This window comes from Salarias fasciatus, chromosome 1 (genome assembly GCF_902148845.1).
Source record: "Salarias fasciatus chromosome 1, fSalaFa1.1, whole genome shotgun sequence".
Classification (NCBI taxonomy): Eukaryota; Metazoa; Chordata; class Actinopteri; order Blenniiformes; family Blenniidae; genus Salarias; species Salarias fasciatus.
The window spans coordinates 12964298-12989043 of NC_043745.1; the positions used below are offsets into that span (position 1 = coordinate 12964298).

Genomic DNA, 24746 nt, shown 5'->3' on the forward strand with positions numbered 1-24746 from the left:
TGTCCTTCTAGGATGGGTTAGCATGTATTTTTTCTGTGTTTATGCACATATGTTATCTACAACTAAAACTGTTGACCTTTTTCTTTTACAGTGTCGGGTTTACATACCAACTTTAGCTGTCCCACCTGCAGCACTAATATTTTAACATTGCAGCTTATCTCTTCATTTGATTTTATTTATTAATTTAATTCCATTTTTACTGAAAAATTAAGTTTAAATTCTTTAAAAGGGGAATTTCCTCCATTTCTTTCAAGGAGCACAATGGAGCACTAATTCTTCACAAGTCCTTCAGAACGGCAGATTTGTTTGGAAATTTCCCCCAAAAAAACATTAAGGATCTCTGTGTTATATTAAAAGCTATTGGAGAAGTACAGAAGCAAGTTCAGCATAAAACTAAACTCTTCAGCTTCCCATAAGTGTCTGTAGTCAACCCAATGCCAAAGTTCATCTTTCACCGAGCAGGTGGTGAAAAATGTCCCTGTCGAGGTCCAGCAGCCATTATTGTTTATTGCCTCTGCCAGCCAAGGCCGTGAACAGTAGTCAAGGCTCAGCGACTACTGCTCTGTTGTCTCTTGATGGATTAAGGACGCACTAAATTCTCCAGTGACTCAGTGCGTCATCTGGTGGCACAAAACATTATCGTAAGACGAACTGGCAAACTGGCAGAGGATTTGTCTTTCAGCACTCTACATGGACGTCCAGCATTGTGTATGATGTTTTTGGAGGTTTTTAACTAAATGTGTTAATGTGGTAGAATACAAGAGCAAAGAAATGTTGGGCAACACCTCACTGCATGTCACAGATTTGGACGTCAACCAACATTTCTCAGTGGGAAGCGCTGACCTCCTACAAAAATATCATTTGAATCCCCTTGTTTGGAAACGTCCCAATTCATATTTCTTGAAGTATGTCATTACTGGAACGTTGTGTTGGATGAATTACTTTGCAAACATGAGGCGCATGCATGGTGACCTGCAACAATCCCATCCAGCACCTCTCCACATCTTGAAGAATTCATTTTCATTTCCCACTGGCTGTCTTAATCACCAAGTCTCCATGTGACGGCGAGTTCACGCTGGCTGGCCACAGAACACAAATGGGTTTTAAATCAGACTGCGCTGCTTCTCAGTGGAATTCCTTATGAGTATGAACATGAGATGTGACCAAATTCACATGATTTGGTGAAAACTGTTGAAAAATGTCCTGCTGTTGAGACATGACCTGTTTGTGGGGACTGAGTTTTAAGGGGTGCAAAGCAGAATATTTACATCCTACTGAGTAACCACAGAGCAACTTTTACGATATGTCACAGTGTGTCAGATACGTGGGTGGATATTGTGAAAGGATCAGCATATAGGGCGCATCAGAGAAAACCATCTGCTACTACTTTGTATCTTCCTTAATCCTCTGATTATCAATTGACACGTTTCAAATCTGCAATGGGATCTACAGATTAAAAAAAAAATCTTATTGTGCAAGAGGATCACATAGACTACTCCAGAGGTTGTTGGCCGATTATAAAATCTGGATGACGTAAAACGCAACATAATTATTTTTTCTGTTTTTTTACATTTAAGTTGGAATATGTGATTTCAACACTGTCTTATGATCGGAAGCATCAGAAAATTCCACCGTTGTGGTTACAGGTTGTTTTAATGAAGGCAGTTGTGGGACCTAAGATGTGAATGGAAACTGTGAGCAGCAGTAAAAAGAGTAGTATAAGCATGAGAGCAGGGATGCTCTAGAAATCAATACAGCAATGCATTTGCATCGCTTTGATCATGTACAGCAGGTCCCGGAGATTAAGTAATACAGATTCTGGCTGACAGGCCGATCATTAACGCTAGTTTGCAATCTGTCTGTGTATCCACTCGTCCTGTCCAACGCCTTGGGAAAGACAAGTGTTCTACATAAGTGAATTTAGGAGGGCACATGTAAGAGAGTGGCTGTAACAGGCCCAGCAGCGTGCGCTGTGAGTTTTGTCTGTGTAAATCATTCAATCACACATAACCCTGAGCCACCTGAGTAACGGGTGGAAGTGAGATAAAACGCTCCCGTTTCTAAGGAAAAAGCGATAATCAGATATTTGTAGCTGAGGGTAAATGGAATTTGAGCCTTTGTTCTTTGTCTCTGCGGTCAAACAGGTCGCGACATAACCCCACTAAATCACCCGTCTCTCTCCAATCCAGTCAGGGGTCATTCTTCTTAACCGATTTAGTGCACTGATCCAAGGACACAAAGTGCTATTTCATTCGCCACTGATATGCTCTACACATGACTTTTCCTGGACACTGTCTGCCCCCTTTAGCTTAGTTGCGACACTCACACGAACACATGGAATACAGAATACAATCCGGTCTCAATATGGTCCAGTTGGGGGAACTTACTGTCCCTGATACATTACACAGATTTAAAATATAATATTGCGGATTATGCTTTGATATCAGCTCTTACCTTCTGTTGTGTGTTTGAAAAAATAAAACACCTGCCCCCCATCCCGGTAGGATCAGCGGATTAATCTTGGTAAGACGTAACACACACAGATGGTCAGACAGGAAAAATTAGAAAAATATGCAATATGAATACATTTGTCTTGTGTAATATCAGATATGATTCATCTATCAGTGGAATAATGGCTTGATGCATTGGTGTACTTAGCAAAGAGACAAAGTTAATTTCTTTATAGGCCAAATATTCCTACCGAGATGGCCCGTGTAATAAAAATTATTCTTGTGGGAGTATTATATAAATTAAATGTAAGCCATCTATCTGGTTTGCATAGTAATGGAACCAGGCCTACTTCGTACTTTGATTCATCTCTTGGAATATTTCAAAGCTGCAAACACAATGCACTCACAGCGGTATTTTACTACCAGCCATGTGCCATTCATTATTTCATACAACAGTAAACACACTGTGGTTCAAAGCCGAGCTGAGACCAGCTTCTGCTGCTGGTTTTAAGGTGGAGTATTCCCAGCAAAAGAGCCCATTGAGTATCACACATTTGACTTTGTTGCTTATTAGGATGGAGACAGAAACGTGATCCGGTAATCTGGAGCGGTGTGATCACAACTCCCCAATGGGAGCTGGTAGGCCTCAGCTTCCTGGCAAAGGTCTTTTTCAATATCCTGCAAACACGGGCAACGGCGGCATGCGTGCTTTCCAGTGGTTATCGCACAGGGGGGGCCGTGAGCTGCAGACGCAGGCCGACAACACGACTCAGATCACAGGTAACGGGAATAAAAGCAAGCTGAGCTTCCAGGCAGCTGAACACTGGCTCACACATTCAAACATCCTCACGTCACGCCACAAAGGTGTTTTTATACAACTCACGCAAGAAACGAACATCAAGATTAAACAAAGCTCTCCTGAATAGGCATGTGAAGCCAGTTGCTGTTTGACAGCAGTGTGATTCTTGTTGCAATATGAAAACAAGCTGTGCTTTTTGATCATCTACTACTAATTGAACAAGTTGACTCAGAGTCATCATTTTAAGGTCACGAAGTGAGTGTGACGTCCAACTAACTGCACACAGATTCACTTTGGGGACAAAGCCAATGCCACTGTGGATCAGAATATCATAACATGCTATTTTCTTTAAAAATCATTGACGTAATGGTAAAAAATGAGAACATCTTGCTGCCGGGAACACCAGCCCAGCAGACTGGTGCACACTGAGTCAGCTTATAAGGACAAAAAGAAGAATGAAACTACTGAAACTACAAAAAAAAATTAAAGCAAATACACAAAAACTAATACCAGTGGCTCTCTGAGCTTTAAAATCATAACATCTCCACAAATCAAGAGGCGCATTGGTCTCCCCAGTGCTACCCCCAGTGTTACCAGCTGCTCTTTGGATCAACAACAACTGCAAAACGCAAACAAACTCTAAATTATCAATGCACATAAAATACTAAAATTCAGTGGAAGATTCAAATAGTATATGTTGCAAGCAGCATTTTTCCTTGTAATTTAACACAGTTGTTGTTAAATCTCAATCTGCAGTCATGCAGACAACAGTGGTCATGGTGGATAGTGGATAGATTCACACTTTTCCAAAGATTTGATACAAAATAATGACTTCAGGAAGCATTTGTACTCCTATTGGCCACTACAAAGACATAATCTTCAATAAAGCCACAGTTTTTTTTTGCCTTAAAACCATAAAACAATAAAAGTAAACCTAAAAATACGTGTTTTGCATGTATATTGACCTTCCACTAAGATTCTGCATGTCATTGTTATCCTACTTAGCTCTGAACCACTGTTGTAGTGAGTCACTCAACCATTTAACCAATCAAAAATAAGCAGCTGCACGAAGACTGGTAGAGAGAAAACTCATGCAGAGTGAGCAACAACATAAAAACTCCATTCAGAAAGTCCCAGGTGTTTCAAACCAAAAACTTGTTTCAGAGCTGGTCACTGTTCATCTGCTCTGTCTACCATTGAAAATACGGAAAAACTATTTCTTGGTAGATGGAATCTTTACAAAATGTATGAAGCGGAAGGACAAATGGAAACGGTGTGAAAAGCTGCGTGTTGGATGGCGATCGGTCTTATCAGAGGCTCATACAGGGTTGTCAGCCTGCTGCACTGTGCTGTGTTGAAGCCTGCAGGGGACTGAAAGAAAGGAAGGAAAAAAAGTGTAACTCAACCTTTCTGACTAACAGGGTGACATGGGGTCAACGTGAAAAAAAGAGAAAGGAACTTTATTAAATCAAGTTCCCTCACCTTCAAAGGTGACATCGAGCTTGTTATCAACGGGGAATAGGAAATTCACTTTTGTCTGGAATTTGTGACGGTGGGTCCAGACCATAATAATCAATGACCCATTGAGCTTTGAAGGCATTATTGTTATCTTCCAGGAAGCAGCTTTGGTAGAAGTGACTGAGGGGATTTGCTTGAGCCACTTTAAATATGACTGATGTCTGAATTTGTTGGGGAAAAGGAAAAGAAAACAGTTAAATTAGGTCCAGTTGTTAAAGCATGCAGCCAGATACATGTCAAATTAAATTCAGCCTGTTTGTGTGTGTGTGCTCTAATCACATTAAAGCTGTTTACCTGGGTGTATTACACTTCCCGTGAATAAAGGCCTGTCAGCTCTCACCGTGTAGCACTTCCCCAACACAGTGCATTGATATTAAATGCTTGAGTTTGAAGGTATTCTTGCCTGGCAAGTGATGATACTGAATGGCAATAAAATATGTTAAACAAAAAAAAAAAAAAAAAAAAAAGAAGAAAGAAAGAGAGGCTCGACCGTTTTGAGGATGCCAGCAAACATGCTGCCAGACCTGGTCGTCTTCTTCTCTTTAATGAATGAAAGAAAGAAAAGCATGAATCTGATTTCCCAAAGGGTCTCTGTTGTTTTGGAAGGCACTCTTCTCATTCTATTTTAATGGACAATTACTTACCTCTTGATTGTTTTTTCATTCCTAATTACACTCCAAGGGGGCGAAAGAAAACCAACATTTGCATTAAAAAAAAAAATTGGTGTTAATCTATGAACTATGGGACCCTCAGAATAAGAGCCAAGATATTTATGGTTAAATTGCACCAGTAGGGGATGAAAAATGAGGTAAAACAATAATTGTCCAAGGGTTTACTAATTTATATGCTAAAAGCAATTGGTGTCAGAGCCAGGAGTCTCCAAAGCTGACATTTGCAAACAACATAATAGCTAATGTGCTGCACAGATCTAAGAACTGACAAGAGCAGCAGACAGACAGAGGCATTTCAACAATCCTTTCACTCACTTGCATCATGCAGTATTTCATTTTCATCCAACAATCCAGGTAGCTGCGTTCCTGACGTTTCAAGGCTGTCCATTAACTGACGGCCAAATCAGATCACTGCTGAAAAATTAATCCCAGAGTGTCGACAAGCGGGAGCCGCGACGCTCCGAAATACCACTGTGAATATTTCAGAATTACTAAAAGCAATTCAAGGTAGACATCCATATTTCATATGTGTGTCCTCTCACCTCAAGATATCTCTGAGAGTAATTTGTCTTTGATGCAAGAGAGGCATCAATATTTCAATTTCTTAACAGATCACACAAACAGGTTGATGCGGCCGCCGTCAAGAAACACTGGGTTAACAAACGAGCAGTTTAACAGGTCTGAGATGCCTTAACGAAAAGGCAGGACTCACATTAAACTTTCTTTTTACAGTCACAGGGATATTCATCCATTCATCTTCTATACCTGACTGGTCTGCAGCAGGATCATGGGGTTACCTTTTCCAAGCCTGATTTTCATTTTTGAGAAGAAATTGTGATGAAAAGAAATAAGTGGAGAGTAAAAATATGAATTATCTTTAAAGCAGATTGATTGTAAATCTGATGATCTGAAATTTTTATAAAAGGCTTCGATACACGTAGCAGACACAGCAGTTGCAGACTTCAATTTAAAATCGATTCATGTAAGTATCAGGCTTGGTGAAACGCGGTGAACATTTTATTGGCTATTGAATCCACAATCTAGTAGCAATACTGAGGGAAACGTTACTGCTTGGCATAAGAAATACATGTGGGTCATTGAGTTGAAGGGGCACAATACTGCTAAAGCTCTATAAAGGGGTGACATCCTTACACTATTAAAAACTCTACAGACAAATATGAATAAGAGTCTGTGAGGCATTAACGTGACAATTAACAGGAAAAAAGGCAGCAGAAGTAAAATGTTGCACATGGAATCGCGACAAACACAACTGAGGAGACGGAATCTGTTTGAAACCTGTTTCAAACAGAGCTTGCCTGAAAGAGAGCAGAAAGCGAAAGACAAACACCCTACAGAAAGTGAATACAAACTGTGATGAGACTCTGCAGTGGGGTCAGCCCTCCCCTCGCCTGCTCCTTTCCATCTGCTGTTGCCAGCCTCTGCCACAGAGTGGTGTCGACGGCGCCGTCTTGGAGTGAGGCAGGGCCAGCCCCGTGTCCCATAAACACACACAAATCATTTACATGCTGTACTCATCAAAGGCAACTCTTCCTCAACTCCGCCGAGACCCGCCGCAGATCTGAGCTTCCAATATTGCATCTCGGAGCGTCGCGGCTAACCTTTGCAACTGCCAAGAATGTGATTAATTTTTTAAATACAGCTGTTGACCTATTATTGAGATGGAGAGGAGCCACGCGAGACACTCATCTCCTCTCCGCCGTATAATGGAATGCATTATTGCATCAGTGTTTACAAGGCGTGCTAAAAGAGAAACAGAATGAGGGAGAAAGCATTAAATAAAGCAATTCGGCTAATGTCGCTGAGGGCCTTGTGCACACACAAAATGTCAATCAAAAGCCGTGATTCTTTGATTCATTGCGGTTTGCTCTGGCAGTTGCATCTGAGAGAAGAGTGGTGACACAATGTGGAACAATAATTACCCTGCAGTGTTAAAGTCCTCCAGTGTCTTGGTGCATTCATAAATAAAATATGTTCAAGATAATGGATTTATGTTCAATAATTCATCATCAGAATGTTTCAAACTGAGTGATATAATATGTGTCACAGTCTTCTGTAACACAGTGCTTAGCCAAATTAAGTTATCTTGAAACAGATTTATTGACAGGGCTGCTGCTGCATTCATTTACTCAGCAACCATTGCTTAATTACTCCTGCAAAGCACATAAAACAAACAATGCCGATAGACTGATTTGAAACCACTCAGTGTCAGTATTAACTACGCAGCCGGGCTAACTGTGCGCTCAAGCCCGTGCCGATCGACGCTCTCAAACGCCTCCGAGTTGGACCGAGAGGAGAGCAGTGGGACTCTGATATTTGTCATTCATGACCTTGGTGCTGGCCAGCCGCGCAGGCAGTTCGGTTTGATGACCCTTCAGAGGATCTGCCCGGGTCCTCGCAAGAGCCAGAGGGCCGGGGCGAGGGGAGAGTGGGTGACATCCAGGTCTGCGGTCTGTTCATCTGGACGCGGGTCAATCGGTGGGCCTGAAGATCCGGAGCCAGCTGGAGAGCCATGACACGGCTGGCCTTCATGTCCAGAATGTCCCGTTCCCAGCAGCGAGAGGAGGCCACGTCGCTGGCACGCTGGAGGAAGCCTCTCGTCCCCATAATTAATGACATGATGTTTGTACGCTGTAGGACCAGAGCAAGCATATTGCAGCATAACATTAAGCTGATTCTGTAGAACATGTCGAAACTGCTGAAAAATAGAATTAAACTGGGAACATGAAGTGAATAATTGTAAATAAAGATTGGCTGTAATGATGGCGACATGTGTGAGTTATAGGTTACGGAGTTAACACTGGAGTACAAATCAGCTGCACAAGCATAGAGCATTCCCTAACAGCGTGATTGTGTTTCAATCAGCCATTTCAGACACAAACAAATACAAATGGAAGAGATGCGCTGGCAATCAGCTGCAACAAGACACCCATTCTTTAAGGAAGGCCACAGTATTTCATCAAAACACACACACACACACGCACGCACGCACGCACACACACACACACACACACAGTCATAGTGAGATGCTTAAATGTAGGGAAAGCTTAGGCAGTCAACAGAGGCAAAAAAGAAAAAGAAAACAATTTACATGCAAATCAAACCTTATCATTCCAATCTCCTTATGCCACTTTCGCCTGCAGAATTGCATTCATATGCACAAAGGCATTCAATTACTGTAGCTGGGGCTCAACTTTTCACATCTCAGCGTTTTCTATTTGGAGAGGCAGGCCCATGTACATTTAATAGGTAGCCATTCTGCTTCCCGGCTCTGCGAGAGATCAGCGCGCGTGTGTCAGTTAGAGGAGATGGCAGCATGTATCAGTGCATGAAATAAAGCTCCTGCTCCAAAGTGACAGGCCCTGGATATTGTTGGCAAATGGATGTTAAATTCACTCTGCAACCACCAACAGCAGCGCCGGCTATGAAAAATTAACTGTACTCTGGCTAAAGGGAAGGGAAATTGCTTTGCTAGATATACCACAAAATCCTGTTTGTGAGCTATCCATCTGTCAGATCTCTTTGTGAAAAAAGTCCCTCAGCTCTCTCTATTAAAGAGTCCGCTCTCGTGTGCTGTTCAGAGTAATCCGGTATGAGAGCGGAAACAAAGAGATGTCAAAGACAGTTAGAAAGGATCCTAAATCTATGCCACAGATTACAAGTTCGTGAAGAAGGCTGGCTCCAAAGGCCACAGAAGAGACGGAGGTGTTAGGCGCACAGCGGCCAGCAGAGGGCAGCAATTCTCCTGAATAAAACCCCACAGTTCGACAGGAAAGGGACGCTTGTGTGCAAACAAATAAAATGCGGGGGGAAATTCACACCTGGAAAATATGTTTTGTTTGCTTTCTTATTATTCATTGTACCTCTTTATCAAACAAATAAACGAAGACCTACTTCCGGGTACCAGTAATGGAACTCTGCATCCTGAACCTTGAAGAAATTGAGTCAGTCACACAGGGGACAGGGTCTTCTGGGCCACACAAGACTGAACAAACAGATAATTACAGCTGATATGCCGTTTCAGGGTCCATACAATTTCAAATGTAATAATAATAAAACCTGAAAGCAATATTTATACAGCCATAAAGTTATGGGTTGAGGCATAGTAATACTTTAAATCAATGGACCACGCCAAATAAGCTCATGACAAATTCTTTAGTCATGGCCATTATTTGGTCAACAAAACACTGTTATTGTGTTGTTTAGTTAAACTTTGTTGTTGAGGCACTGTTAGCTGTTAATCACATCTTTCATGAAATTTGAAACGTAAAATCCCCTCTATTGCATCCAGCTACTGTGAAACACAATCTTTTGCTGTCACTTCACCCAACTTAGGGTCAACTTGGGGGCTGGAGTCGATACCAGGTGACTGTAGACAGGGCATGTTCTCACAGTTCTCACAGGAAACATCCACACAAACTTTCCATGGTTTATACTGAATATCTGGAGGATTGACACAGAGAACATACAGACATGCAATCTGTGTCCAAAGCCTGGACTCGATCTGGAGATATCTTCATGAAGAAAGAGTGTGAACCACTGCAGCATTGTTCAGCACTTTTGCGTTGTTTTTATGAATATGAAAAATGCTCTACAAATAAAGTTTGATTTGATTTGATTTGATTTGATTTGATTTGATTCAGCTCTTCTAATTACCTTATAATCCAGCATTATTATTAAGAAAAAGATTTTTAAAATATGCTTTTATATTCAAAAATGCATGCGTTGCAATGATTATTATGAAGTAATCTCACTGAAATCATCCCAAAAGAAAGTAAATCCTGCAGAATGATGGCGCCTGGACATGCCCGGGTGTCACTCAGGTCTGTTTTTCCATCCTGCCACCAGATGTCAACATATCACTTTAAATGAGCCCTGGCCCGTCTGCAGCTAGGTGTCGCCGTGTTTCCACATTACATAAGGACATTTCTTCAGAAAGTCACCACCTTATAGAAATCCAAGCCTTCCGAACAACAGATGTGTCTGGATCTCAGTCTGACTTTAAAACCAACACTGTACCTGCAGGGTGGAATTTATCTGCCAGATGGTGGAGAAAAGAAAAGCAGCTCATCCAAAGGGTGGAGCAGAGAAATAAACAGATGTGCGGGAAGCAGCTGACATTTAGAGAAACAATAAAGCAAACTTTGGCGTACGAATTCATAAAGCAAAAGCTTCATTTAAGTCGATGCTCCAGTTATGAATTATGGCAGGAATCCACACTGTAAGTAGTGCAGCAATACATAAAAGAAAATACATCATATTGTTTCTTTAGGTAAGACTGTATAAATTCAAATTTGAGCTTGCATGTTATCTCTGGACATTAATGACTTTTTTAAACTAACTATCTTCCTCCTTTTAAATCAATTCTAAAAAACAAGAAGTCAAAGCTGTGAGGAAAAAAAAACACATGTGCATCATCTGCCAGTTTACTTTCTCCACCTGGAGACTGCGCACAAAGCAGAAGTTCCTGTGCAAGCACAACTGGGAAAGTTCATAGAGTCGAGGAGGTGCAGGATGTCCCGTTAAGGAGGAAAAGAAAAAAGAAAAAAAAAACCCTGCTGAGGCGCAGAGGCAACACAAGCTGAAGCAGTGAGAGGACTGCGACCCGGAGCGTTCTCTGCAACAAGTTACCTTTTGAGGGGAGAAAATGGGCTTTCTGACGATATTCAGCTGTCGTCGGATTGTTCTCAAAGTCTTTTTGGTTCACTTCATAACTTTTCAAGCAACAAATGCTCGTCCTTCTCCTATTATCAGGTTTCCTGGAGACGACACTACTCCTAAAACAGACAAAGAAGTTGCTCTGGTAAGTTTGTTTCTTTTCCCCCTTTCGTGAAAATGTTTCTAAGTAGGTCATCCAGATGTGACTTTTCACTCATAACTGTTGTTAAGTCGTCAGAAAGTTGGCTGTTTGTTGTATTTTCACCCTATTAACCAGTGTTTATCATTTCTGCTTTAGCACTATCTGAATAAGTTTTATGGATGCCCACAAGACAGATGTAACCTCATGGTGCTCAAGGACACTTTGAAGAAAATGCAGAAGTTTTTCGCCTTGCAAGAAACTGGCGAGATTGATGCCAAAACTGTGGATATCATGAAAAAGCCCCGCTGTGGCGTTCCAGATGTGGCCAATTACAACTTCTTCCATAGGAAGCCCCAGTGGCAGAAGAACGACATCACCTACAGGTCAGATTATTCCCTTTACTGCAGTTTGGGGGCCAGTGTGTCCTGATTCCCCACTTGTGCTCAAATAAAGGGATCATTGAGTTTGTTTATGCAGTGTTGCCAAGAAGAATAAAAAATCTCTAACACTCCAATTAACTATTTGTTTTAGACACAGGGTATTTGCCATGCAGTGTGTGTGTCAGTCTAGACTCCCTCTGCCCATAAACCAAGTTTTCTTTAAAGATTGAGACATGCTGCATACCCCCAGCTCTCCCAGCAGCCAGTCCACCCCACCCCCAACCCCACAGTCTGAAGCGCTTGCATCTTATGTCTTGCTAACACCAGCATTCCTACACAGTATGTGTCAAGTCCTTTGTTTTTGTTCCGTTTGAGGTTTACAACAGTGTGGATTTAGTTTATTTATATCAGCAGTTTTGTGTGCTCTGATCCTTCCAGCCCGTCTGCCTCGTGTGTTCCTCCGGAAGACTGCAAGCCAAAGACAATAACAACTACGAGATCTTAGACTGTTTTCAGGAGAAATGACTGTGCAGACAGGCGTACAAGTTGGTTTTGCGGCTGAACATTGTTTCGGGAAGGGCTCCCAGAGATGACAGTGGGAGCGTTATTGGCCCGGCTTCTTTTTGCCAATCATCTTCAGTGGAGGGGAGAAATCTGCTGATAGGTCCAACACGCCTTGCAAAAAATGTGATTTTCAGAGATCCGCCGCGGCTTTGATGGACTTTGTCTGGTTTTATCCCTGTTTTACGGCCGTCACACTCTGTAATCACTTTGCAGAATCCTGGGTTACTCTCCAGATCTGGACGAGGAGGTCATAAACGACGCCTTCTTCAGAGCCTTCAAAGTTTGGAGCGATGTCACGCCTCTATCTTTCAACCGCATCATGGACGGAGAGGCCGACATCATGATTAATTTTGGCCGTAATGGTATGTTCTGTATCTGGATGAGTAAAAATATGGATACCTTGTTTCGCATGATCTAAATATTGCCCATTCAATCACCAAAAGCTGCTGAAATAATAGAAAAATACAGGAGTTGCAAGATTTGGCATCTTTGTCTAAAAACTGTCTTACTATAAAATTCATTCATGCGCCTCAACAACTATTTTAAAGCCCGGTATTGTTTAAAACAAACTGTGTTTTCCTTTTCTTATTATGAATTAACAGAGAATGTCCAAATCCATCCAATTGAGGAGAGCTAACAGCTCAATTTCATCAAATTATAAATGAGCTGTTTGGATGTCAACAAGAATAATATTAGTGCCACATTTTATTTACGATGAACTCAAGGTATGACGTGTAGGAAAAATGAAAATTGTATGACTGGAGAAAACCTGTGGCTGGTAAGAAGAAGAGTTAGTTCAGCCGTTCAGGCCGTGACCATAACTATACTGGGATTGTTTCTGGTATTTAAATCCACAAATGGATCTCAAGACTACACACAGACCGAAGTGGGCAGGTGAGTCAGAGGTCACTGCCTTGTAAACGAACGGTGAAGCAGCACTACCCCACATGTTTTCACAGTGAGTCCGCGGGCTGTATTTCAGGAACGTCTCATTTCACAGTGGGAATTGTGGTCCTTTCAGAGGTCATTCCTGTCATTCTTGCTAAAATACCAATTTGATATTTACTCACAGTGCCATAGTGTCATGCTGTCTAGCCACAGCTGACCCTGTTGAGCAAGAGTCCGGCAATTACAAGGCAACACAAACAGAAGTAGGAAACTTGAGTAGAAGCAGAGCAGCTACAGGAAGAAAAACACTGAACAAATGCAATGTTGTGCTTGAAATGTTCTTTAAATCGGTTATGGCTCTTTAACACTCATGTTACTGATACGGTCAACAGAACATGGAGATGGGTACCCCTTTGATGGCAAGGACGGCCTCTTGGCTCATGCTTTTGCCCCTGGGCCTGGAATTGGAGGAGACTCCCACTTTGATGATGATGAGCAGTGGACACTGGGAGAAGGCCAAGGTAACCAAAAACAAAAAAAAAGCAAAAAATATATTGAACCCAAATGTGTTGCAAAAAAATTCAGACCTTTAGTGATTTGTTTTCATTTGTCTAACAAATACATGGATTTTTCCATCAAATGGAAAAAACAACCATCACATTATATTATATTGTCATAAAGAATATTAAAAAGGGCAGATTGTTTTTCACATTCACTGACTTGACTTTCAGATGTATTGTTTTGATTGTTTTAACTTTTTGTGGACGTTCTGGCTCTCGCTATGACTAACCACAGCCATCTGGAAGAGGAAAAATCTCTTTCGCACACATTTGCACGTACTGACCCAGATAGTTTTGCTCCCAAGCATTTCCTAATATCCACATCCGTTACTCTGGATTTCCAATTTTCTCAGATATAATCTTTAATTTCTCATGTTGCAAGAAAATGATGAGGTGAAGTTGTTTTTGATGGTGTCAGTATTCATCTAATCCCTTCTACAGATATCAAAGTTGCTGAAAAAATTGCAGAAAAATCCTGAGTGTCTGTCTCAATCTTTTTCTTCAGTGGTGAAGGTGAAATTCGGAAACGCCGATGGAGAGTTCTGTAAATTCCCCTTCTCCTTCATGGGCACCGAATACAACAGCTGCACCTCTCAGGGTCGTGACGACGGCTTCCTGTGGTGCTCCACCACTTACAATTTTGACGAGGACGGCAAATACGGCTTCTGCCCTCACGAGTGTAAGTTTGTTCAGTGACCCCAACACATCTTCTTTACTATGTTTTAAGACGTGATTTTCTTGACCTCAGCAGCGCTGTTGTCGTGCCCTACTTACAACATGCTGAACCCAACACTGACTGCTTCAGTAAACCGACGCAGTGTTTGAACACTGGCAGAGTCGTACTTCATATCAAATGATTTCTATATTCAAAGCTGCTGGTTTTGGACAGGGAGAAAGTAGGTTGGATGGTATGCCAGGAAAGTGCTGTTGTTATTTTTTTCTTTCTCTCATTTTTTTTTTTTTTGTTTGGAATGGATTACGGAACAGTTTTTTTTTTTCCAAGTTACTGCCCCACTTTAAAAGACTGGGCTTTGTCAAACATTTTGTTTATCTGTGTTGTATAGCTGTCAATTGTACCAACATGATAACATGCCCATTGCAAGAAACTGCCAAAGTACACATGTACTACTTGTTTTATATGATGTGAACACTAGTAAGGCCTGTTTCTACTGTTTGTCCCATTGCACAACTTCTGCATCTATTTCAAAGCAATATGTATATTCCTTTTTTTAATTTTTAAATTACTCTTTATGGTTTTGCAGTGCTGTTCACTCTGGGAGGAAACGCAGAGGGCGCGCCGTGTAAATTCCCCTTCACTTTCCAAGGGGAGAAGTATGACAGTTGCACCACTCAGGGCAGGGACGACGGTTACCGCTGGTGCGCCACCACCGAAGACTATGACCGGGACACGTCGTACGGCTTCTGCCCGGAAACCGGTAGGTGGTGTCCATCGGTTCGCCGTCGTTTTGTCACGCAGATGTTCGCGTTAGCTGCAGCGCTGCGTTTTCCTGGCCGTGTTTGTTTTGATGAGCAGCATATGGTGTCATGCCATGTGCTGATCTACAGGAATTCTCCAGCTGGGCTTTTCCGTCCTGCTTGTGGTCGGCTAAATGGCGGTGGAAGTATTTTAATGTTCAGCGATGGGTCATATTTTCCATTCTGTCAGTAGGACTATATTTCGGGTTGAGGTGGTCTCGTAAGGAAAAAATATAGGCTGAGAAGAACTGCCTTGGCTTAATTCTGTTTTCTTTATAGCAGTGTAGTTTTACTGTAAGACCTTTTGCGTGTGCTGAATGAGACTTTTTTTTAGAAAAAAAAAAGAAAAGAAACAGCACAAAAACCTATCATGCCAGATTGAAATGATCTCCCTTTGAAAGAAAATCAATTTGGATGGGTGCTCTTTTGGTTTTGTGCCTAGTGGATTAGTTATTGATGTTTTGTGCCTTGTGCCAGCTGCTTTCATGATGCTGCTTTCAACATCATCTGCACTCATTTCACAACGCAATCCAAACCAAACTTTTCTGGAGAAACCTTTTGGCACAGGAACCGGCTCACACAACAGCAAAGTAAACTTAGTCCGTGGCTCATATTTCTGACACTGATTGTGCGTCTTTCTTGTTTCCTCCAGCGATGTCCACGGTGGGAGGAAATGCAGAGGGCGCGCCGTGCGTCTTTCCTTTCACCTTTCTGGGAGACACGTATGACTCTTGTACCTCTTCTGGCCGCAGTGATGGCAAGATGTGGTGCGCTACCACCAAGAGCTACGACGATGACCGCAAATGGGGCTTCTGTCCTGACCAAGGTAGGAAGTCTTTGGCTTGATATATTTGAGGCCAGGTCTTGCTCTGAGAACAGGAGCCAGAGAAAAAAGCAAAGAGTTATTTTGTCTTTTGATCCTGCTTTCAAGCTCACTCTTAGACATGCTGGAAGAATCAAGAAAAAGGTCAGATGAGTTTAGATGTCTGCCTGTTAGTCTGAAATAGCAGGAGAAGGAATGATCATCCAAATAACTTTCCTTATCAGTCAATCAATCATTGCTTTTATAGTACATTTCATGCTAGTTCGTGCAATGAGATGACTGAAAATGTGGTAGGGTCAAAATATGAACTAGAAAATACAAGAAAATAGTGAGATTTTGCTGTTGAATGATGTGAAGATAACTTGAACACATTTCCTCCTGGCTAGGCTACAGTTTGTTCCTGGTGGCGGCCCATGAGTTCGGTCATGCCCTCGGTCTGGAGCATTCTCAGGACCCCGGGGCTTTAATGGCCCCCATTTACACTTTCACCAAAGACTTCAGACTTTCTCACGATGATATCAAAGGCATCCAGGAGCTCTATGGTGAGAAATCCAAAGTGGGACTCAATGTTCCAATAAGTCAGAAATAAAAACAGTTGTACATAAATGTGCTCCTACTCCCTCATAGAGACAAAATGTGGTATATGCTCAAAACAGGCGTGCCGACAGACAAGCCCCTGCCTCCGACACAGGGCCCCGTCACCCCAATGGACATCTGCCAAGAGCCAGTCGTCTTCGATGCTATAGCACAGATCCGAGGAGAGACCTTCTTCTTCAAAGACAGGTAATCATTTCAAACTCTGAATCCTCTTTTTGTTTTTCCAGGGCTTCAGTAAAGACAGAGGAGGAACAAATGAGTGGGAAGAAACCGATAACCCAACCAAAATCCCCAGTTGTTTGATTAAGCATCACTCTCGATGATATCACTTGCCTTTTAGGTTTGTTAGACTCACTTGGCCTTCCACAGTCTGGATGAACTTCCCCTTGCGGATTTACGTGAAGGATGACAAACAGAAACCTTCGGCCTACTTCTGTCTTCTTGTGTAACTCCAGCAAGGTCGTTGTGCTTTGTAAATGCAGCTTCATAAATAATGATCGGTTTGACGTGAGGTTTCTCAGTAATTATTGTTTCCCATGTTGAAGTCTTATTCCACATGTAAATTGTGGCGGCTTAAATGCTTGTTTTGTGATGCGACAATTAGCAGGAAGGGAAACGAACCGTTAGGCTTCCCATGCACTCACAGCCAAAGCAGTCGTCGTTTCCCAACAAAGTCTGCAGGACTCTTCTCCACAGGCGCCACCGAATCCAGAGTTTTGTAAGCTGAGTGTGTGTCTGCCGGTCAACTCTGTGTAGAAGGGGAGGACTCATGAAATGCTGTGGTTTACTCAACAGTCTTTGTGACTCAGTGTATTGTCCTGTAAAGCAGATTGAACATTTTCCTCGCAGCAGCTGGATTTGGTTATGGACAGATCACCCCTTGAAATAAGGTTTAAAAGGAGCAGATAGAAAACATGAATAATGTTCTGTGATGAAACCCTGTCATTTTTCCCTCTTATTTGTTTTGTATTTAATTCAGGGTTTACAGAGTTGTATCTCTGTCGTGGCTATTTCTGAAACAGGTCCAAAACAAATAAGCCAGCAGACCGCCGCACTAAAGAGTCGAGTCTTTCCATCAGTTTGGTTTTACTTGACAAGAACTTTGAGTTACAAACTCAGAAAAACAAGTCACAGGCTTGCCCACAAATCTTGCTTTAATGCAGATTTACTTTTAACTTCTCTGTGGCTCCCAGAGAAATTGCTCTGCCTTCGAACACTATGTTGAAAACCCAGCTTAACTGAACCCTGAGTGTTTTCAGAAAGCGAGCTGGCTGGAGGAAGATTTAGCCTGAAAACAGAAAGATGAACACGTATCATCCTGATCCTTCCTGATCATTAAAACAGGCACACAACTCCAAACATGCCATCTAAATGCTTGGGTGTTCTCCTTAATAATCATATTACTGGAAGATGAAATGTGCTTGTCTTCATGTGTAGCTGGGCCTGTTTTAACTAGTGTTTAAATGATCCTGATCAAGGGTTTTTAAAGAGAGGATCTGCTTCAACCACATTACATCCTTCCCTGCAAGTGTTGGTGGAATTATTGACTTCCTTATACCTATTACAACATGAGACCTGGTATTTTAAAGCTCTTTAGATACAGTCTGTATCTGTCATGGTTGAGCTTGACAACACATTTCATCCTAAAATGTGTGTTTTGAGGAAAGTAGTTTAATCTCCACCTGTTTGTTTTCATATCGGTTTCTTTTCAAATCAAGCTGTGCAACAAGCTATTACCCTGATCTGATCCCAGATTCCCCCCCCCCCCGAAACTCCTTGGTAACCCCCAGGCCCACCCCTCAGTCATGTAGAGCCATAACACTGAGTTAACCACTGAATTGTGTCAGAAATAACAGAGTTTTACCGATACATTAATTTCTTTTCTTAATTTTCCAACGTGATCAGAAACTTTGTGTCTGCAAGTAAGGCATAAAGCCACAGTCTCCACTCTTTATTTTCTGTGCCATGAAGTGTAAGATTCTTTGTGAAAAGTGTAGAAGCCTTGGAACAAAGTTGATCTAAAGTTGAGAGGAAGAAGATGAAGACAAAGAGTTTTCTCAAGGCAGCAGAGTCAATACAGTACAGTATATCCCACCAAAGTCTGAGATTAGTCAAGTGTCAGTGCGGACTTGTTGATCTGACTAAATGAGTTACCCAAAGGCCATGTTGGGTTTGTATGCAGCAGTGCACTGATACAAGCTGAGTTTGAAAGCTTCACACAAAGGGTAGTGCCCTCTGGGCTCCAGGCTAAAGCTTACTTTACTCCCTCATTGTAAAAGTGGAATCTGGTTTTCTCCTGGCTCAGCATATTTATGATGTAGGACAAATCTTGACATGATGCAATGAGTAATGCTTGCAGCACTCCCTTAGCTCAGCACAAAAGTGTGTCTGTCTGTCTGGAGGCTTAAGGAGAAGGCAATTAGAAAGTCTGCCGTATAGAAACACTTTGGCCAACATACTGATTAAATTCTTAGCAAGTAACATTTTCTCATGTGCTTATTTTCAAGAATATATATGTTAAAGAAGTTAGCAGAACTAGTGGAAGTATTTATAAAGTTTCAGTTCTGGTTTATTTTTCAACACCAAGAAAGCATGATTTACACTGGAAAACAGGTTTTCTCAGTGTGGGAGGTTTTCCTTCAAGATACCACATTTTGTCCAACTTAAAGGAGATTACCTTTTTTACATAACGATAAGAATACTTCTTTCATGAACAAGGCAGAGTTATGTTACATGTTAGATAAATCTTGAAAGTAAGAAGTCAGTGAGAGGGGGAGTATTTACACAGCTAGTTAAAAAGCAAATGGATGTGAAAATTAGAAACAGAAAGAAAACATTTAACGATGGCGACAAAGCTTTCAGTCTGAAAACCCATATTTGGGAATTACACATGAGAGCAAAACTTAATGCTGTAAACTGTTCAGGATGTAGAACTGTTACTTCCATCTTTTATCATTCGTCAGACCTTTTGAGGGCAATCACCTCGTCTGCATGAACCTGCATTACAGGAATTATCACTACAAATTTAAAACAACACTTTTAGCACTACATATCCCCGTTAATCCTTTGTAAATGTCAAGTTTTATGCTCATCTTCATTGTATCGTGATGATAATTCATTTTTTTGTCAGTGGCAGATAATTTCCTTTCTTAAAAATAGGTCAGTGGAAAAGATTTTCTGAAGAAGCTGCTGTTGTCGGGCGGCTGTGTATTGGAAATCCAGGCGAGATGGGTCTTGTTCCACTGGCGTCTGCAGCCTTAGTCGTAACGAGAACCAGATGCTCATGAATCAGGCCTTTGTGGCTCGACTCGACCAGGGGAGCACTTGCACAAACCCCCCCTCCTCCTCTTCCTCCTCCATCCCACCCCAATCAAACATACATACGCTCTCCCTCTCTCTCTCTCTTCTCTCCTTCTCGTTCCATTCCCAGCTCTTCAGTTGCTCACCCACTTCTTCTCTTCATGCCAGGTTCCTGTTCAGGTCGGTGAACTTCAGAAGCAAGCCCAGTGGCCCCATGCTCGTGGCCACATACTGGCCCGACCTGCCTGCCAAGATAGATGCCGCCTACGAAAACCCAGTGGAGGAAAAAACAGTCTTCTTCTCAGGTATCATGCAGAAAATGAACAACTGTGAAGAAACGGTCAATAAAGATCCATCAGAAAATCACTTTATCAGCCCTGTAATGACGTGTTCATCAGACAAATGGGACTCAGCCAGTGAGTGATAAAGCAGGAGGTGTCTTCATGTCAGTGGCCGTCCCGATGACTTGAAACATAAGGAGAAGCAGAGGAATGTTGGCTGAGCTCTCCAGTGAGTGGTGTGCACTCTGGGGACACTTGAGATTTTCCGCTAAAGTTATTAGTGGTTTTTGAGAAATGCTCAGCGTTTTATGAATATGACAGTTTTCCTGAGTACTGATGAGATTTACATAATGCATGCATCATCTCTGAAGACGTCGAGGTGGTTTCCAGATGATCTCACTCAAATGTCATTTTCAGGAACCTTGATTTGAATGTTAAAGTAGTTACCTCTCGTTACTGAACGTGCCTTTTCTTTTCCTCCTAGGCAATGAGGTGTACGTTTATAAAGCTGATGAGCTGGAGAAAGGCTATCCGAAGAGGCTCTCCAGTTTGGACCTCCCCGCCGATGTGCAGCAGATTGACGCTGCCTTCAACTTCAGGAAGAACCGGAAGACTTACCTCTTTTCTGGGGACAAATTCTGGAGGTAAGGAGGAGGACAAACTTACGCAACTATTGGAGAACCTCAAATCATGTTGTGACTCAGCCCAGACTGCAGCTGAGCTCAGCATCTCCTCTGAGCTGCATCTGGATCCAGTTACAGTGTTGACCTAAATTGCACCGTAGAGTCAAACAGCTCTGTTGGTCCGTGTTCAATAGTTGATTGGGTTGTCATGTAACTGCTTCAGAGCCAAAATGTTTGAGAGTTTATGTCAGAGACAAACTTCTGCAATCCACTGTATCGTGTGTGTGAACAGATACGATGAAGAGACGAAGAGTATGGACTCTGGATTCCCCAAACTCATCGCTGAATCCTGGAATGGCATTCCAGATGGCCTCGACTCAGCCTTCAGTCTTAATGGCATTGGTAAAAACATGTCTTTACTTTTGCATATTTGTGAAGTTATTTTGTAGAAAATACACATGGTCACATCGTTTCGGGTTTAGTGCAGCGTTAATACACCCAGAAACTTCTGCATCATACTATTAGATGCAATCAGTGGCCCCTCTAACAATGCTCATATTTCCACCGGATCAGAGCTGGCCTCTGCAAACATTTATACAATAAGATAGTTAAAAACTAAAGTCAAAAAACATCTCATGTTCAGGAAGGATCATATGTCACTTCATTCAGACTTTGTTTACTTATGAAAATTCAGCTGGACACAGTATAGTTTTTTCATTTTTGTTTTGATTAGTGTACAGAGAAGACTGGAAAAGCAAGAGAATGTTGTAGTTTCCATGTCGGGTCACGAGTTGGCCCTGTGTCTTGCATCTATTTGATGGTGCCTTTAATGCACATTTTGTAGAAGAGGCTCTGTTAAAGTAGTGAACATTACAAGCAGTCCTTGCTATTGCTGGCAATCTGCATGCACAAAAAAAATGAAAGTGGGGTTGGCTACAACTGTAGTGTGCATGTGCATGTGCATGAGAAAACATGTCTTTGTGTGCAGAAAAAGAAGGACAGTGGAGGTTTTCTGAAAATATGCACTTTATTTATGATCGAACCATTTTCAGGGACAAAACACTGCATTTTTTTGTATGGTGAATGATATAGCTAACAGGCTGATGTTAAACAAAATACACAGTTGATATACTTTTATTTTAATGCCTCTGGTGTTGAGATTGCCTGAGACTCTTAACATCTATATCTAGAAATTTTAGCCGACCATTTGAATGTGTCTGGTGATTTCACCATTTTGGAAAAATACCAACCCCATGGTGACAGTCACTGAGAAACCACAGAATCTCAAACATTTTATGGTCAGTAACCATTGGGTTTATCAGAAATCTCCATCAAGTAGCTGTTAAATCCTTGCAGTCTGGATGAGATCGATAGATGGACAGATAGATAAATAAAGAGATAAACCAGACTGACGGCTCGGCTTCTGACTGCAATACACCAGACACTCTTAAAAGGCATTAAAACACTTTACAGGAGTAAACCAATAGTCATCACTACTCTGAGTGTAAATCAACGAGACAGCATAGCTGTAGGCATCCCGGTCCCAACCCTTGGTTTTTGTTGTTTTTCCTGGTGTTTCTGTTGTTCGACTTAAACACTGCTGTTTTTATGTGCTAGTTTACTGTCTGCAGAGTGGCATTCCTTCTGGTAAGACTGTAGGAAAATCCAGTCAGCTCTATCAGTGAGTCTGGCACTTTGCCTGTCTCAGTAAAAGGAGTGAAAAAAAAAAAAAAAAAAAAAAAAAAAGCCAGCAAGCAAAAATAACGTCTAGCCAGAAATGAAGCGATTAGAGGAGCTGACAACACAAAGAATGTAAGGAAGTGAAACAAACCAGAGGGAGTAGTTTTAAAGCTAAAGACACTCATTGAGGGAGTACTTGCTTCGTGTTGCTCGCATGACGATATAATGTGTTTGGAGTGAATCAGACACGATGGTTTATCTTCACTCGGCCTGCTGGGGGGAATTGCAAAGCAACTCCCACAAAGCCGCTTCCTTCTGCAAGATGCTAAATAAGGGTGAATTTTCAGCCTGTAAATATCCGTCACTGTAAGTATCCTTGAGGTTCGAGGTTGGTTATGCAGATTTTTGCCTGTGGCAAGCTACCAGGGATTTTTCCATGACTGCTCTCCTGACATGCTCTCAGTACTGCAAGCATCTCATAGGCCCGTTCCCCACACGGTGAACAAACATGTTTACATAAAGCAAGTCTGTGACCCTCAACAGAGCCACTGCTGTATGCTTCCTGATTAGCATAATTCAGAAAGCGATAGCTTCTCTTTGGCTCCAGCAGAGCTTAATTAGATACTTTGATCCATGTCAACATGATTGAAACTGATTATACTGCTTACGTTCATCAATCGAAGCTCTGTTGAATGCGATCAATTACAAAAGCAGATTCTGAGCCCAGAAGATGATTTCAAATGTGTGTATTTTGCTTGCTTTTCACAGATTACAGCTACTTCTTCAAAGGCAGCCACTATTTCAAACTAGAAGACAGCAGCTTGAAGATCGTCAAGCTCGGCGAAATCACAAAGGACTGGCTGGGCTGTTGAGCGCCGCCAAAGCGCCTCTCAACCGGCTACTCTATGGAACGACGGCCTCTCTGCACGAGGACGTTGTTGTAATATCGCACACAACTTGACGTCGCCACAGGGCACACTGTTGTAAGATTTTCTTTTCCGGGCAACTCTACACGCTTCTGTGGGACACATGTCTCTGCAGCCTGTATAACCCTCCTCCAGCTTTGTACACCTACACAGGCTGAACATATGCAACTGGATATTTGCTTCATTTCTGTGTGATTTTGAAAATTTACTAAGCAGATGCAATTTTTTTTTTTTTTTTTTTTTTTTTTTTTTTACACAATGTACCCCCACTTTTGTTTTAGGAGTTTTTTTGTTTTGTGTTTATGTGTTGATGAATTAGACATCAGGTATGTCCACACTGCATTGAACGCAGTGCTATACTGTGCTGTGAGATATTGCCGCTTTGTGCAAATTTTGAATCAGAAAGGCTGTTTGTTTTTTTTACACCATATGAGCAATTCATGTTGGCTTAGAGTTAATTCTCTGTTGAGTGAATGAAGTTCAGTTTTATAAATGTATCACGTTTAATTAATTTTCTCAATGTTGTGCAATACATTTGAAAAGAATGAATTTGCACAATGTGACCGAAAATGGTGCTTTTAGAGATTGCTTTTGTTGCATATAGTCCTATTTTCTATATAATCCGTGTAACTCTGTCTGACGAGACTGCCTAATTTCCTCTGGATGTCAGGAAGTTGTACTCGCAGGCACACATTACTCTTAATTTGGTTAGCACTTTTGTATAGGACTATACACGGGAACTGCACAATATGGAGACCAGTTTATTGCCACACCAACTCCATGTTGCGTGTCCCTTTACTTATGGTACAGAAAGATTAATGGCACAGGTTGCCTCTAGAGGCTGTATACGTTCGCTGCATGATGGATTCATGACAAGGCTACCACAGTAGTATTGTGTATTGTAACCTTTTTTTTTTTAAGGAAAACTATTTTTTGTGTGTTTGTTTTTAACAGTATAGTCATTGTGTTGTGTGGTGTTAATGCTTGTGCACTTTGTTACTGTCATCAATAAAAATGTTCAGTATAAATGGACTTGTTGAAAAGTTTGCAAATGTGCATTATTGACTACAGGCTTTTTCTGACAGTCTTGTGATCCCACCAATTAAAACACGAAATGAAGGAGCTGCTCCAATTGTTCACTTAAAACAAATATTAGCAGAACTGGTCCTGGAGGATCACAGTTCTGCATGATTTTAATGTCTTCCTGCTCCAACACCCATGTATATAAAAATATCATCAAAACTCTTTGTAAAAAGGTAAAGACGAGCTAAAGAAGGCGGAGTGGTGACATGTCAAATCAATGGAAGTCAAGGATTCTGCACATAAAATCATCTACAAATTCAACATTTCTTGACCCCCTCTATGACTTTGTGGCTTCAGAAAGTGTTAAAT

At 41.6% G+C, this 24746-nt stretch overlaps 1 protein-coding gene and 1 long non-coding RNA gene across 2 annotated transcripts; both read left to right on the forward strand.

The window, feature by feature from the left end:
• The first annotated feature begins 897 nt into the window (after positions 1-897).
• On the forward strand, positions 898-24376 carry LOC115383179 (uncharacterized). The gene is made up of 3 exons (XR_003930651.1): positions 898-909; positions 7386-7392; positions 23639-24376. It is a non-coding gene; the product is annotated as an uncharacterized LOC115383179 (long non-coding RNA).
• mmp2 (matrix metallopeptidase 2) lies at positions 11022-23600 on the forward strand. The gene is made up of 13 exons (XM_030085036.1): positions 11022-11259; positions 11413-11639; positions 12414-12562; positions 13481-13609; positions 14154-14327; positions 14911-15084; positions 15777-15950; positions 16334-16489; positions 16604-16730; positions 20013-20149; positions 20610-20769; positions 21041-21150; positions 23197-23600. The coding sequence occupies exons 1-13, from the start codon at positions 11104-11106 to the stop codon at positions 23298-23300; spliced, it is 1977 nt and encodes a 658-aa protein (XP_029940896.1). The 5' UTR covers positions 11022-11103; the 3' UTR covers positions 23301-23600.
• Positions 24377-24746: the final 370 nt, after the last annotated feature.